Below are 12,851 nucleotides of genomic sequence, written 5' to 3'. Positions count from 1 at the left end.
TCTCGTCTCTTTCCTGGGGATTGGGGACTTCAGTTGGAGTTGTAGAGTAATATCTGCAAAAAGGTTTCGGATTGTAAAGTCTGAATGTGAAGACAATGACGTGTCCCAGCGGCGTTACGGGTTGATCATGTATGCTTCCTTAATCTCGCCTTCTGGGACCCGCCGTACATTAAAGGCGATGTAGTGCATGAAATATTGACAAACAGTCTTCCTTGTCCCTGACTCTATATGCATTGCTATAGGATTCATTAGTTAGAATGTCCTTGATGTGAGAGCACCTCGGAGTATCCACGTGTTCTTTACATAATGTCAAACCAATCATCATATAGGATTGGAACACCCTACCTCAAGGTGTACATTTTCTTTTAATCAAACGAGGGGCTATTTCGACACTTCTATGTGCTTTAAAAACGTACAATTAATTAATTTTGGCTTCGCATTACCACCAAGGACATATACTCTGGCACATATGCTCTGCAAACCTGCGGAAGTTCTCGGAGAAATACAGATCACATCGGTCAGTAGCATAAATAATTTAAGGTCAGCCCTGCTACCAGTACACCTACCCAGTATTCTTGGGGGCATTCGTGCACCTCATGAGCACAAATATTTCATTCTATCCTTCCCGCTCAACAGAAACATTAACCTCATCTGAGTGCAAATGTGTGTACGTCTATCTGAGCCGGGCAGATCTGAGAGCGGCTCTCCGCGATAGGCTTTCTATCACGCCTGCAGTTCCGATTGATCGTCTCGGCAATCAGCAATTAAGCCCCAGTGATCAGAGCGGGGGAGAGGGGGAGGAAAGGGGGGAGGGAAGAAGAGGTGGGAGGTAGCCCCCACCCAACCCCAACCCACTCTTCTCTTGTCAGCCCAGGAAAGGCTTCACTCAGCTGGGGTGCGTTTGGCCCCGGGCTGGGCTCACTGGTGGAGGTTAACTCCAGCATAAATAAGCATCTTTGGACTCATTACAGGGATTAGAGAGTAATTCGCCTGCGAGGAAGGAGACGACTGCCAGGGTTTTGGTACAGTTTACTACAGTCTTATAGGGGCGAGGGCCCTGGAGATTACAGAGGGAGAGAGATGGAGAGGCAGCAAAAGAGAGAAAGGCCAAGGGAAACGAGAGGCTGGCTGTCAAGTGTGTGTGTGTGTGTGTGTGTGTGTGTGAGAGTCAATCCAAGCCCCCGGCTGCCCCCTTGATCTTGAGCATGTTGGGGTGCTGTGAAAACGGATAATGGGAGTTAGAACGACCGGGCCTGTCTAGAGAGAAGTGTGCTGATTGTTATAACTTTCCCTCATCTCTCTCTCTCCCCTCCACTTAACTAAATAAACACCCAAGAGGTAGCACTCTATCAATTTTAATGATGTTGAAATACAATTTAGGCACAAAATACACAACAAATGCTAATTTGGACCATGATGAGAGGCATCAGAAATTCCTCCCATTATTTATTCAGCTGACTTTCTGCATTTTTCATCAGAACAAATATTCCCATTTCAACAAACACACACACACACACACACACACACACACACACACACATACATACACGTGCGAACACACAGCCAATTTGGAGCATAAATCAACACGTTCGCTCATCAAATATATGCCGTGGTTCTCTGTAGTCTGTCCAGTGCACCAAAGACAAATAGTTCTGTCCAAAGTCCAGCTGGAGAAATGGAAAGGGGGCAGAGGATTGTCAATATATGCACACATATATTAAACATAGCAGGTCTTATGTGTGTTCAGGAAAGACACAGCCATCATATGGACTCAAGTCCAGTCATAAACTCATACCCTACATAGACTACCGCGTGAATCTGTCAAAAAAGGAGGGCTGCTCACAGAACAGGGATTATTAAACTCCCTTTTTTTTCATGTTTTACAAAATATCCGTACATGATAAAGTTGAATTATTCAATACATTTTCATCAAAATGTGATAAACTTCGAGATACATTTACATAATCATACAAAATTAGTCATGTATTCCATTTTTTGTGCAGCTATAAAAGATGAACCAACATTTTAATTTCAAAAATATCCCTCTGCAATTACAAAATAAACTCCGTCACGACGGCTTCTTCAACTGCCAATCATCTCCACTTCCATCTTGACCGGCTCCGGCTGCCCTGCTTCTGCGCCACATCTGGGGCAGGTGAGGTAAGCGTCCGCGATGCTGTGACTTTTGATGCAGTAGTAGCAGAACACGTGCCGGCAGCCCGCGGTGTGAGGCATGGTCGGCCACTCTCCGCACAGCCCGCACTCTTTCCACGCCCCTTGCCCTTCCGTCGCTCCCTCCCCGTCGGCGCTTTCTCCCCCCGAAACAATCGAAAACACCGCCGCCTTCAGTTTCCTCGTATTGATCAGCGGCAACAAGAAGATGAGGAACTCGGCGAAGCCGTGCCAAAGCAGCTCGCGGTTCATGTACTGGTAGGTTACGTCCCGGACCACGTTGGGCTTGCTGAAAACCGCCCGAGCTCCCACGATCCTTTCAGCCAGGACAGGATGGCGACCTTTTCTCAGGAACACGAGGAAGTTGATGAGACTTGCGAGCTGTGTGATACTAGAAACAAGGGTCAGGCAATTGCGGAGACCCTGTTGGAGTAAACCGCCGTCTCTTTCAGACACAGAAAGCCCTCCTGAACTCAAGAACCGCAGCAGGCTGTGGGAGCGCTCTTGGAGCCAGCGCGGACCGGCGGTGAGCAGGGCCAGACCCAGCTTCTGCCTGCGAGACAGAAGCCTGTAGCGGCGAGACGAGGAGAGGCTGTTGTGGTAGCGTAGGCTCAGTAAAGACTGACCCACGGTGGCACTGTTAGAATAAAGTGTGAACCTCCACAGGAGCAAATGGAGCAGAGCTCTCAGTTCAGGCTCCAGAGGGGTGAGCAGGCCCGGACGGCAGTTGTGGAAGCACTGGGAGAACTGGGTCCATACCAGCTGCTCTAGGGCTGAGTCCAGCTCGAGGGCATCCAGCTGGCTGATGCGCAATACCGGGGTCTGCGGGTCGACATCAGATTCTGGACTAGAACTTTTTGGGTTGTCCTCGCTTTCCAAACCTGCTGGAAAAAAAATAAGGAGATGCACGTTAATTAAAAACAGATTTTTATGAGTGGACTTTTTTTTCAAGTTTATCATGTACAAAAACAAAGGGATCTTTTTACAGTCTGGATTTCAGTTTTTTTTAGTTCGGACCATCATTCCTAGATGTCATGATAATTGTTGACAAAACAAACTTTGTCAAAAAGTGAAAAAAAGAAACAGGAGAGTAAAAAAACATCTCCAATGATGGCCAAAAATAGTAAAAATCTGTAAAAAAAAAAAGAAAAAGAAAAGGTTTTCTCCTAAAACTGACATTAATCAAGTACTACTCTAATAATAATAATGACTTTACATCATTAAATACCTTATTAACATACGGGCAACACCATACTAGATCTAATAAAGTCAGGGACATGAACAAAATCTATACAGAGGCACAACTATTTAGAAGGACAACTGGGTTTGTTGGGAGGAATAAGGCCCCGGAGGTGAGGCCCATCCTGTTAGGAAGGTTATTTTCTCTTTATACATAGGAACGGAAATCACTTTTCACATGTAAAACCCGTCCTTAATGCAACCTTTGAGCTGCGCAATGCGGAGGAGCAGGGGGTCTTAGACTGCTCTCTCCAGTGTATAAACACACACAATCCAACACACACACACACACAGAGAGAGAGAGAGAGAGAGGAGGCGAAGCCCAGGGGCTCTCAGTGCCGGCTCCCTCTGGAGATAGGGGTGTGTGTACAAATCACATCACTAGGGATTAGGCTAACGGCACAGTCTCTGGTACACCGTAAACATCTGCCAAATGTGGAACAATTTTCCTCCCCCTAGAGTCGACTCCATATGGGATCCCACCATTGTGACGTCCGGGCTATTTTGCGCCGCATACGTTCCCAAACTGCTCGCAGTTTCCCCCCCCCCCAGTTTTTTATCTGCCCCTTTTCCCTCAAATGAAACGCTTAAGAAGTGGGAGACTAACTAACGCATGGAGAGACAGAGCAAGAGGCCCACAGAGAGCGAGAGAGAGAGAGAGAGAGAGAGCGAGAGAGACAGAAAGGCCTTTTTTTGACAGTGGCTTTTGTGTCTCGCTGAACAGGATTTGTCACGAGGCTTTAAAAGAGATTTCAGCCGGGTAAATATGGCAGTTTTGACAGAAAGAGAGAGCGATGATGGTCACTTTAGACGTTTCTCGAGGAGGTAAAAAAAAAACATTCTAATATGCGGTGGCAATGCTCGGGGTTTATTGTGGCGCACAGGACCATCTGTGTATTCATGATGTTTCAATAGAGCCAGGATACACCGTCCAACTAAGTTAGAATTAGCAAATGAATGAAAAAAAAGAGAGTGAATTCACGCCGAAGTAAGCAGGTGTGACAAATTCATTGAGCTGCATTTATAAAATGCTGCCATGTTTAGTGACTAGAACCCTCGCCTGTGACGGAAGTGGAGTTTGGGTTTTCGTCTGTATGGTAACCAATAAACAGGCTCCATTTGTTTAGCTTAATCTGAAAGTTTTTTTACTTGATGGGGAGAAAATGTGCAGATTATGCGCCTGTGTGTGTGTGTGTGTGTGTATGTCAAGGGTAGCCTGGCAGAGCTCTAATACAGAGCTAAATTAATCTATCAGTTCATGGTTACACACACAGGTGGTGGAAATCCCCGTCACAGCAGCAGCAGCCCTCTCGGGAGAGCACAAACCCGGCCGGGTCCAATATTCTTTTCAAAGCCTTTTATCGAGCAGTTTACAAGTTATGAATGAATATGTTTTATTTGGGGAAACACGGTATTGACAGCCACCTATCAATAGTAATGTGACTATTGTCAAGGGTCTGTCAATATTAATGTAATTATGATGTAGAGGGATGCCGGAGTCGGGGGCCAAGTAACATCTCCTGCCCACTGCCATATCAATAGCTGGGATTGCTATTGACAGCCTCCCTTCAGACTTGCAGCACTTGCCAAATATATAACAAGCAGACACTTCAGTCAATGCAGGGCTGCCTATAAAAATTAAGCATTTGAATTTACAGGGCTTTTTACCGTGGACGGCTGGAAATCCATGTTCCTTATGTAATAGTCAAAAGTCACAGTCGATGCCAGTGTTTACAGAGCACTGGCACGGCGTGTGTGTTACATTTGCAGACGAAAAAGGTATACACGGACACTTTCTCCGATGAATTCACTCGAACACACACACCTGATGTGATACGCTGACTCTGTAATTCTCTCGTGGGTCAGCCAACCAGCCGAGCCGGAGACAAAAAATGACCCCTCTCTTGGAGAGTCAGCGGCTGACAACCAGCAGAGTCAGAAAGGCGGGTTAGAAGAGTTCACCGAAAATCAACAGAAAAAATCTGGGGGTCTCGCTTTTTCTATCAGAGATGCATAAAACACTTTAAAAAAAAAAATCTTCCTGGGAATATTAAAAGGGTATTTTGATTCAGGTCAGATGCAAGGCTTTTTTCTCCTCTCCCCTTGTTCCCTTTAGCCTGTGCATCTTGTTCAGACAAAGATAGCGCACTGACTCAAGGCTGACTGCCATAGCTTACAGACAACAACAACAACAACAACCGCAACAACAACAACAATATCCAATCTAACAGGGAACACACTGCAAACATCGCTTCAAGGCAAAAGGGGCCATGACCAGTGTGAGGAAGGAGAGACAGGAGGAGGCAACAAAAGCATATACTAGAGCATCAGACTGAAGCCTCGCAGCTGCACCCGGGTCCTCTGAAAACTAGACAACGAGGCTGTAATGACAGCAATGGAAAGATGGATGGACAAAGAGACGGACAAAAAAAGACAGGCGCGTCAGAAAACGCGTCATGAAACCCCCCCTCCCAGCTGGGAGCTATACTGTCTACCGATACAGTGTGGGGAAAAAAAAAAAAACTGGGGGCAAAGATAGCTAAGGAGAAAAATGAGGGAGGGGGAAAAACAGATAAGCACAAACCTCCCTAGGAGCTGACCTTGAGACTGACGGTCACAATAAAGGAGGAGGGAACGCTCCTGAAGCCCCACTGAGGTGCGGGCATCCAGGGAATAGCCTATAGACAGAGGAAGGCTGCACTTTCTTCTTGACCTTGGCTTTGGTGTCTAGGGAGGGGATGAGGGTGTTTAGGGCAGGGGACTAAAGACTGAGGGATGCTGGGAAGATGGAGTATCTCTAGGGGGGGGGGTTGCTTTTTCTGTGCTCTGAAGCTGCTCACAATTCCACGCAGAAAAATGTGCGTCCAGACGTCTTGATTGCGTGGCGCACGGAGGGCTCAAATTCCTAAGCACTTAGCTGTGGTGGTTAGCATAATATATTTGCTGAAATAATGCACAAACGTTCACTCGGCTTTCTATGATGCTTGTAGCGAGAAATAGGCTATATATGCATTGGCAAAGCGTGCTGGATTACAACTTTACATTTTCTTCTCTCGCTCATGTAAATTAATTTGTGTAAAAGCTCTGGTGAATAAAACCTATTTCTCTGAGCACTCCGGCTCTCGTTTTTTTTCCCCCCTCTCTCCCTCTCCCTCACTTTATTGCCCTTCTTTCGCCAGCAACGAGCGCCGGCCTATTAGCCGCGGCCCTCTAATGTCCTCACTATGAAAACGGATGAGAATGTCAGATTTAGAACTTTTAAGAGAGTGATGTCATACAGCAGACCACAGGCATTACGGGGGCGCTAAGATTACCCAGGCGGTAACCAGACTAATTGTTATGAGTCTGTTTCATGAAAAATGAATGTGTGCAAATGCAGAGAGGGGTCTTCGGGCTGTGTGCATGTGTGTGTTGCACACTAATGCTTTATCAAGGCTCTCCCCTTTTTTTGTAATCACCCAAGACTCCTCCGAGCCACGGGGGTGAGGGCCAAGTTAATGCCTGAACACAAAAAAAAATACACATCAGTTAGTAACCGCACGTCCGACACACACAAAAAAATGTGCTCTGCTTAATCTGGTTTGCTCAGAAGGTAAATTATTTAAGAGAATTAATTGATTTCATGAGTAGGAAGGTTGAGTATGCCAGGGCTATATGAGTAATAAGTACAGGGGTTTGCGTAAAAACACAACTTAAAAAGTAATGAAACATTTAGAGGGCAGAGAGGCACAATGAACGCGGAAGAAAAAAGCGGAACGGCTAATAAATGAGAGTGAAAGTTGTGTCTTTCTTAGGAGTCACTGAGAGAGAGCGCCGGGGCCTCACCTCATGCAAATAAAATGGGTTATACTGAGGAATATTTGATCAGCACGTTTCTTAGCGTCTTGCTTTATGCATGGAAACATTGTGTCTGTTTTTTTTTAAATCGGTGTTACAATTAAAATGCGTGTGGGAGTGGAAAATTCTGAACTGCGTTGAACTCTTGTAAAATCTATGAGAATGTAAAGGCCAATGGAAGATGAGAGATTTAAGACTTTGTTACAACAGTCAAACCCCCACTGTACAGATCCTACTTTTAGGAATTCCTCTTTGGTGTGTATCTGTGAGTCAATTTGGAGATGGTTTTAGATTGCTGCCTCTGCAAATTGTGCCGATAATGACATGTCATGACAAGACGCATCTTATTTTTTATACATTTTCTTGCAGTCAGAGACATTCATTTAAATCCAGTGACAGATGAGACTTCAGCCTCTCTCTGTTTGAACAAGCATCACTATGAAGTGTAGTGGTAGCAAATCATCTGATAAAAAAAAAAATCATGTCAGAGAAGAGATGAGGAGTTTTGTTTTGAAACTAACTTTTGAACTGAGCCATGTTGGTTTTGAAAAAGCTAACTTTTCAGAATGAAATGGATCACTTTTCTCTTATACTTTCTTCTCAATTTGGAAATGTAATGGCTGTATTTCCTGCAAAAAAATGTGCCTTGTGGCAATATACACATTAGGGCTATAGTGCACTGCAAATATGATGAAAAACTGAATATGATCAACAGACTATAGCTGTCCTCGACCAAAGAAATTCTTAGTCGACTAACACTCGAAAACACGAACACGAAAAAAAAAAAGATTTTGATGACTAAGCGATTAGTTGATTTAATCGACAGATCTGTGAAACTGAGTTTCTCCACAAAGAATCACACAAAAGCACCACTTTAAATCTTGTGTTTCCCAGAGATGTGCTCGTAAGTTTCTTGGAAATAGGTCAGCATGAAAAACGACTAATCGACTGAAGAAATCTTAAGACTAAAACGACCGATTAGTCGACTAATTGACTAATGGGTATGGACTTTAACACAAATAAATAAGCGCAGTGGATGTTCAGAGAATATTTTACATTACCTATCTGTAACAGCTGTACTCGAGTAGCACTGAAATGACAAAAATCAGACTGAAATTATGATGACACATAGATATATTAGATCGTTTTGGAGCTTCTAAAATTGAAAATATTGAAATCAAAGTTAAAATTTAAAAACTTTGTTCTGTTAAATGACTTGGTGTATTGTGTTTTTATGTGATCTGTCTGGATGTGATATGTTGTTTTAATGTACTCTTTTAATAGTAGTTTTTCCACATGCTAAGCAAAGACAAATTTCTGCCTTTTGTACACGAAAAGCAGGCTGGAATTCTTTCCAAATAAGTGCACACAGATAACCTCACTTGCCTTTATCACTTGCCTTCATCTGGAAACTGTATAAAATGACCTTATGACCCCAGAGTGAGATCACAGCCCAATTTAACTTCAGTGACTCCCCTAAAAAACACACTCATTACACTAAGTGTTTAGCTCCAGAGGCACGGCGCCTATACTTCAATCTCATGCAATCAGCCGCTCCACATTCCCCCTCATAATGACATTGTCTCTTAATTTTTTAAGCCCATGCCCATCAGTCTTTAACAACAACAACAAAAAACCCAAATCTGCTCCATTTTGATAATAAGGCACAAAGCATTATGTGATAATCACAGTGGGGGATTAGGGTTTGGGGCAGAGTGTGTGTGCAAGAGCAGTGCAGTCAAAGCCAGTGGAAAAAAGGAGAGATATAACCAAGAGAAAGATAAGAGGGAGAGGAGTGATGATTGGGGATGAGAGAAGTGAGTAAGTCTCTTGAAAATCAATAAGATCAACTTTGCCTTGAATCTCAATGTGGGAGGTTTTGATCTCTGGCACTGATTATTTAGGGGAATAATGGAATTATTATACATACTATTGAAGGAACACACCGTCACTCACAAGGTTACCACTCAATGTTGCATATGGCAAACATACCTGAGTCGTGATGAATACTAATTCACAATAAAATGATCGTTTTGAACCATATGCACTATATACATCGACATGCATTTACAATCGACTTGATTTTAAATGCAAATCTGCAGGAAAAAGAGAATAAATATCGCTTTATAGACACATAAGACTGACAAGTTGACAGCAAACAAGGATGTGTTAGTATTAAGAACAAAGACTTCACGTTATATTTACTGCAGTCTTTTGTTTTGAGGCCATGCCAAGTGACAGATGCAGCTTACATACTGTATATGGAAACACTCTGGTCATCATTAAACACACAACGATTACTTACATTTAGTTGTTATTCTCATGCATTAGTTCATTCATGTTTCCCTGACAAACCAGCAGGTGTTGCGACGGTATTGGTCATAGTAGCAATTATTTCTAGCAATAACAAACGTCATGCACAGAGAGGAAAAAAAGTGGAAAGGATGGTGGTATTTAGCTAGATGTGATAGTTTCCATTTCATTGTGATTATGGCACACATTTTTTTTTTGGTCCATGAGGTTATGAATGCTTAAAGTCACTCACAAGGTTAACCACTCAATGTTGCAGATGGCAAACATACCTGAGTCGTGATGAATACTAATTGAATGAATGAATGAATGAATGAAAGACTTTATTTTGAACATAAAAATAAATAAAAACAGATACAAAATAATAAACAAAACAAGAGTAAGTGTTCGAAAAGGAGTAGGTAGAAGTAAAACTAGTATTTCCCTACCCCTTTCTCACTTCTCCTATATGATAGCATATAATATAATATAATATAAAAACTATACCAGATTTATTTATATCCCAAATTAAATATATGAAAAGCATCCCAAGTTGAATATTAATTCACAATAAATGGTAATTTTGAAACCATATGCACTACACACATCAACAGACTTGATTTTAAATACAAATCTGCAGGAAAAAAGAGAAGAAATATCCCTTTATAGACACATAAGACTGACAACTTAACAGCAATAAGGAGCAGTATAACATACTATTGAAGGAACACATAGTCACTCACAAGGTCACTCAATGTTGCAGATGGCAAAATATACCTGAGTCATGATGCATACTAATTCACAATAAATGCTCGTTTTGAACCATATGCACTACATACATCGACAGACTTGATTTTAAATACAAATCTGCAGGAAAAAGACAAGAAATGTGGCTTTATAGACACATAAGACTGACAGCTGACAGCAACAACAAGGAGGTGTTATTAGTATTAAGAGCCACGTGTCTTAGTTTGCAGCGTTTAAAAGAAGCAGAAGTGACGCATTTCAGCTTTCAGGGTGTGGAAGAACAATAATGCAGACTTTGAATGCTCTCTAAATTACACAAGGAAGATATATTTACCCATTTCTTTTCTTTTCAAAGGCGATTCCAGTCCTCTCCTAGACGAAAACAAACTGTATTTCCGGGTTGTGCAACATTATGCACCGCCTCCTAAAGAAATCTAACCAATCAGGTGCAAATACGTCACGATTATGGTACAAATGAGCCAATCAGATCGCAGAGCTGCAAACTGTAGGAGTCTGTCAGGAAATTTCATGATGCATTCAAAGTCCTCCGTTGTAGTAACGTTAACAGCACTATAGCGACCGAAGTTTGTTGGTGAAGCCACGGTAATTCAATATAAAGTAACACGATTACATGCACTCTACATAGCATGCATTGTCCCTTTTTTTGCAGGTTGCTCTGCATGCAAGTTGTTTTGCTAGTGAACTAGGCTGTGCAGAGATTCATCCAGAGTGACAACAAGCTGTGATATGAGTGTTTAGCCAGCATGAACCTGCTCTCAGCCTCAGGAGAGGAGCTGAAAGTTGCCCTCCAGGATCCTGGGACAGAGACAAACAACATTAAACAGCTTCTAGACGAGTTTAAGGGACTTTACGAGCAGAGGTTGAGATGTCTGGAGCTGGACACCACTGTAACCCGAGAGGAGTTACTGCAGGTGAGCTATGTACTGTATGTACTACAGGTGTTATCAGAGGTTTGTGAATCATCGGTAGCGTGGCCGAGCGGTCTAAGGCGCTGGATTTAGGCTCCAGTCTCTCTGGAGGCGTGGGTTCGAATCCCACCGCTGCCATATTATGACTATTTAAGCTCCCATAAACCATTAAGTGTGCTAGAAGTTGTGTGAAAAAAAGCGGATTTATGTATATCTGGCAACCACCCAGGTCACATCTAGTGGCATATTCACCTCAAAGTACAGGTTAGCTGTTGTTTGAACCTTTGACCTCAGTGTGTTTTGTTGTCAGGACAGTGGAGTGAGTCAACAGGACAAATAATAATGCACACACTGTACTTTCATAGACTAAGCTACTGGAGTTACCCTGCACTACACTCATTTTTAACAGTCTCTTCTGCACTATATTCAGTTTTAACAATTTACTTCATGTCCTTGTATTTTTATATCTGGTATATTTTTTTGTACTTTTTACTTTGCACTAATAACTTTTTTACTGCCTTTTTACTAACATGTTTTCCACTATGGAACTGTGATGCCTGAAACTTGAATTTCCCTTGGGATCAATACAGTTACTAATTATCTATCTATCTATCTATCTATCTATCTATCTATCTATCTATCTAAATTAACACTGAAATCAAACTGTTCCAGGTAACCATTTGGGCTGGACTATACACCTATCTCCTGATTCGATACTATCACGATACTTGGGTGCCGATTCGCTATGTATTGCGATTTTTAAGAATTGCGATTCTACAAGTATTGCGATTCGATATTATGATTTATTGTGATTTTTTGTTAACACTTTTTTTAACACCATGGGAAAAAGCTGAATCATACACTTCTAGGGACTTTTATTTCGGAAAATATATAAATTACTAAATTAGAAATGTTTGATTTTCAGCATGTATGTAGTCAGAGATACCCCGAAGTCAAATACATCAGTCATTGTCAGGCATTATTTATAAAAAATGTTTTCCAGCAACCCAAAAATCAAAGAATAAAGCCATTTCCCTCACAAATTAGTGGTATTTTCTTTTTAATTTATAAGGGACATGTCATGTTTTATACTTCTGGTGAATATAATCCAATCAATCTTATTTCCATACATGTATTTTGTATATACGGTTCCTTTTGTTAACACCTTATTTTGAAAGCTGACGTAGTCACACGTGTATACTTCCGCTAACTAACATCGCAATCCATAGGTGAATCGATTTTTGTCCCACCAGTAACCATCCAGGGTTCTGGTCCCTGATTGTCTTCATGGTTCCAGTCAACAGCATACATTATGTTTTAAAAAAAAAAAGCATTATTGAGGACCCCTTTCAGACCCAAAGTCTCTATGTACTTTTCTGCCGACATCTATTGTCATTAGGTTATCATCCATCCAATACAAATCAAAGAGCATCCTGTCCACCGTGACTCGGGCATCAGAAGATGACCTCTGTCCTGTCAGACAAATGACAGGAGGAAGCGTAGGGGTGCTTTCATAAAGCCGCAGCACTTGTAACAGGTGGCAAATTGCATTACGTTTCCATCTGAGCGGCAGAGATCAGGAACACAGATCCACCCTCATATTTAAAAAAGAGAGGTTTCTAATCATCAGGATTGTCA

At 42.2% G+C, this 12,851-nt stretch overlaps 2 protein-coding genes and 1 non-coding gene across 4 annotated transcripts in view; 2 read left to right on the top strand and 1 right to left on the bottom strand.

The window, feature by feature from the left end:
* Positions 1-1,339: 1,339 nt before the first annotated feature.
* Positions 1,340-10,777, bottom strand: pex2 (peroxisomal biogenesis factor 2). Of its 2 annotated transcripts, none has more exons than XM_074621343.1 (2): positions 10,619-10,777; positions 1,340-3,053 (listed from the first exon to the last, which is right to left on the bottom strand). In XM_074621343.1, the coding sequence occupies exons 1-2, from the start codon at positions 10,620-10,622 to the stop codon at positions 2,083-2,085; spliced, it is 975 nt and encodes a 324-aa protein (XP_074477444.1). In that variant the 5' UTR covers positions 10,623-10,777; the 3' UTR covers positions 1,340-2,082. The 2 variants fall into 2 exon arrangements, with proteins under 2 accessions (XP_074477444.1, XP_074477443.1); XM_074621342.1 differs by having other exon boundaries at positions 1,340-3,056; positions 10,619-10,769.
* Positions 10,778-10,809: 32 nt separating this feature from the next.
* Positions 10,810-12,851, top strand: part of LOC141759347 (uncharacterized) — a 110,764-nt gene continuing 108,722 nt past the window's right edge. Inside the window, exon 1 of the mRNA XM_074621341.1 lies at positions 10,810-11,216. Coding sequence (XP_074477442.1) covers positions 11,049-11,216 — 168 coding nt within the window. The 5' untranslated portion in view covers positions 10,810-11,048. The remainder of the gene's footprint in view (positions 11,217-12,851) is intronic.
* Positions 11,270-11,351, top strand: trnal-uag (transfer RNA leucine (anticodon UAG)). The gene has a single exon. It is a non-coding gene; the product is annotated as a tRNA-Leu (tRNA).

Source organism: Sebastes fasciatus, chromosome 21, assembly GCF_043250625.1.
Source record: "Sebastes fasciatus isolate fSebFas1 chromosome 21, fSebFas1.pri, whole genome shotgun sequence".
NCBI classification, from domain to species: Eukaryota; Metazoa; Chordata; class Actinopteri; order Perciformes; family Sebastidae; genus Sebastes; species Sebastes fasciatus.
The sequence above is the reverse complement of the archived record's forward strand: the minus strand, read 5'-3'. Positions and strand labels throughout refer to the sequence as shown.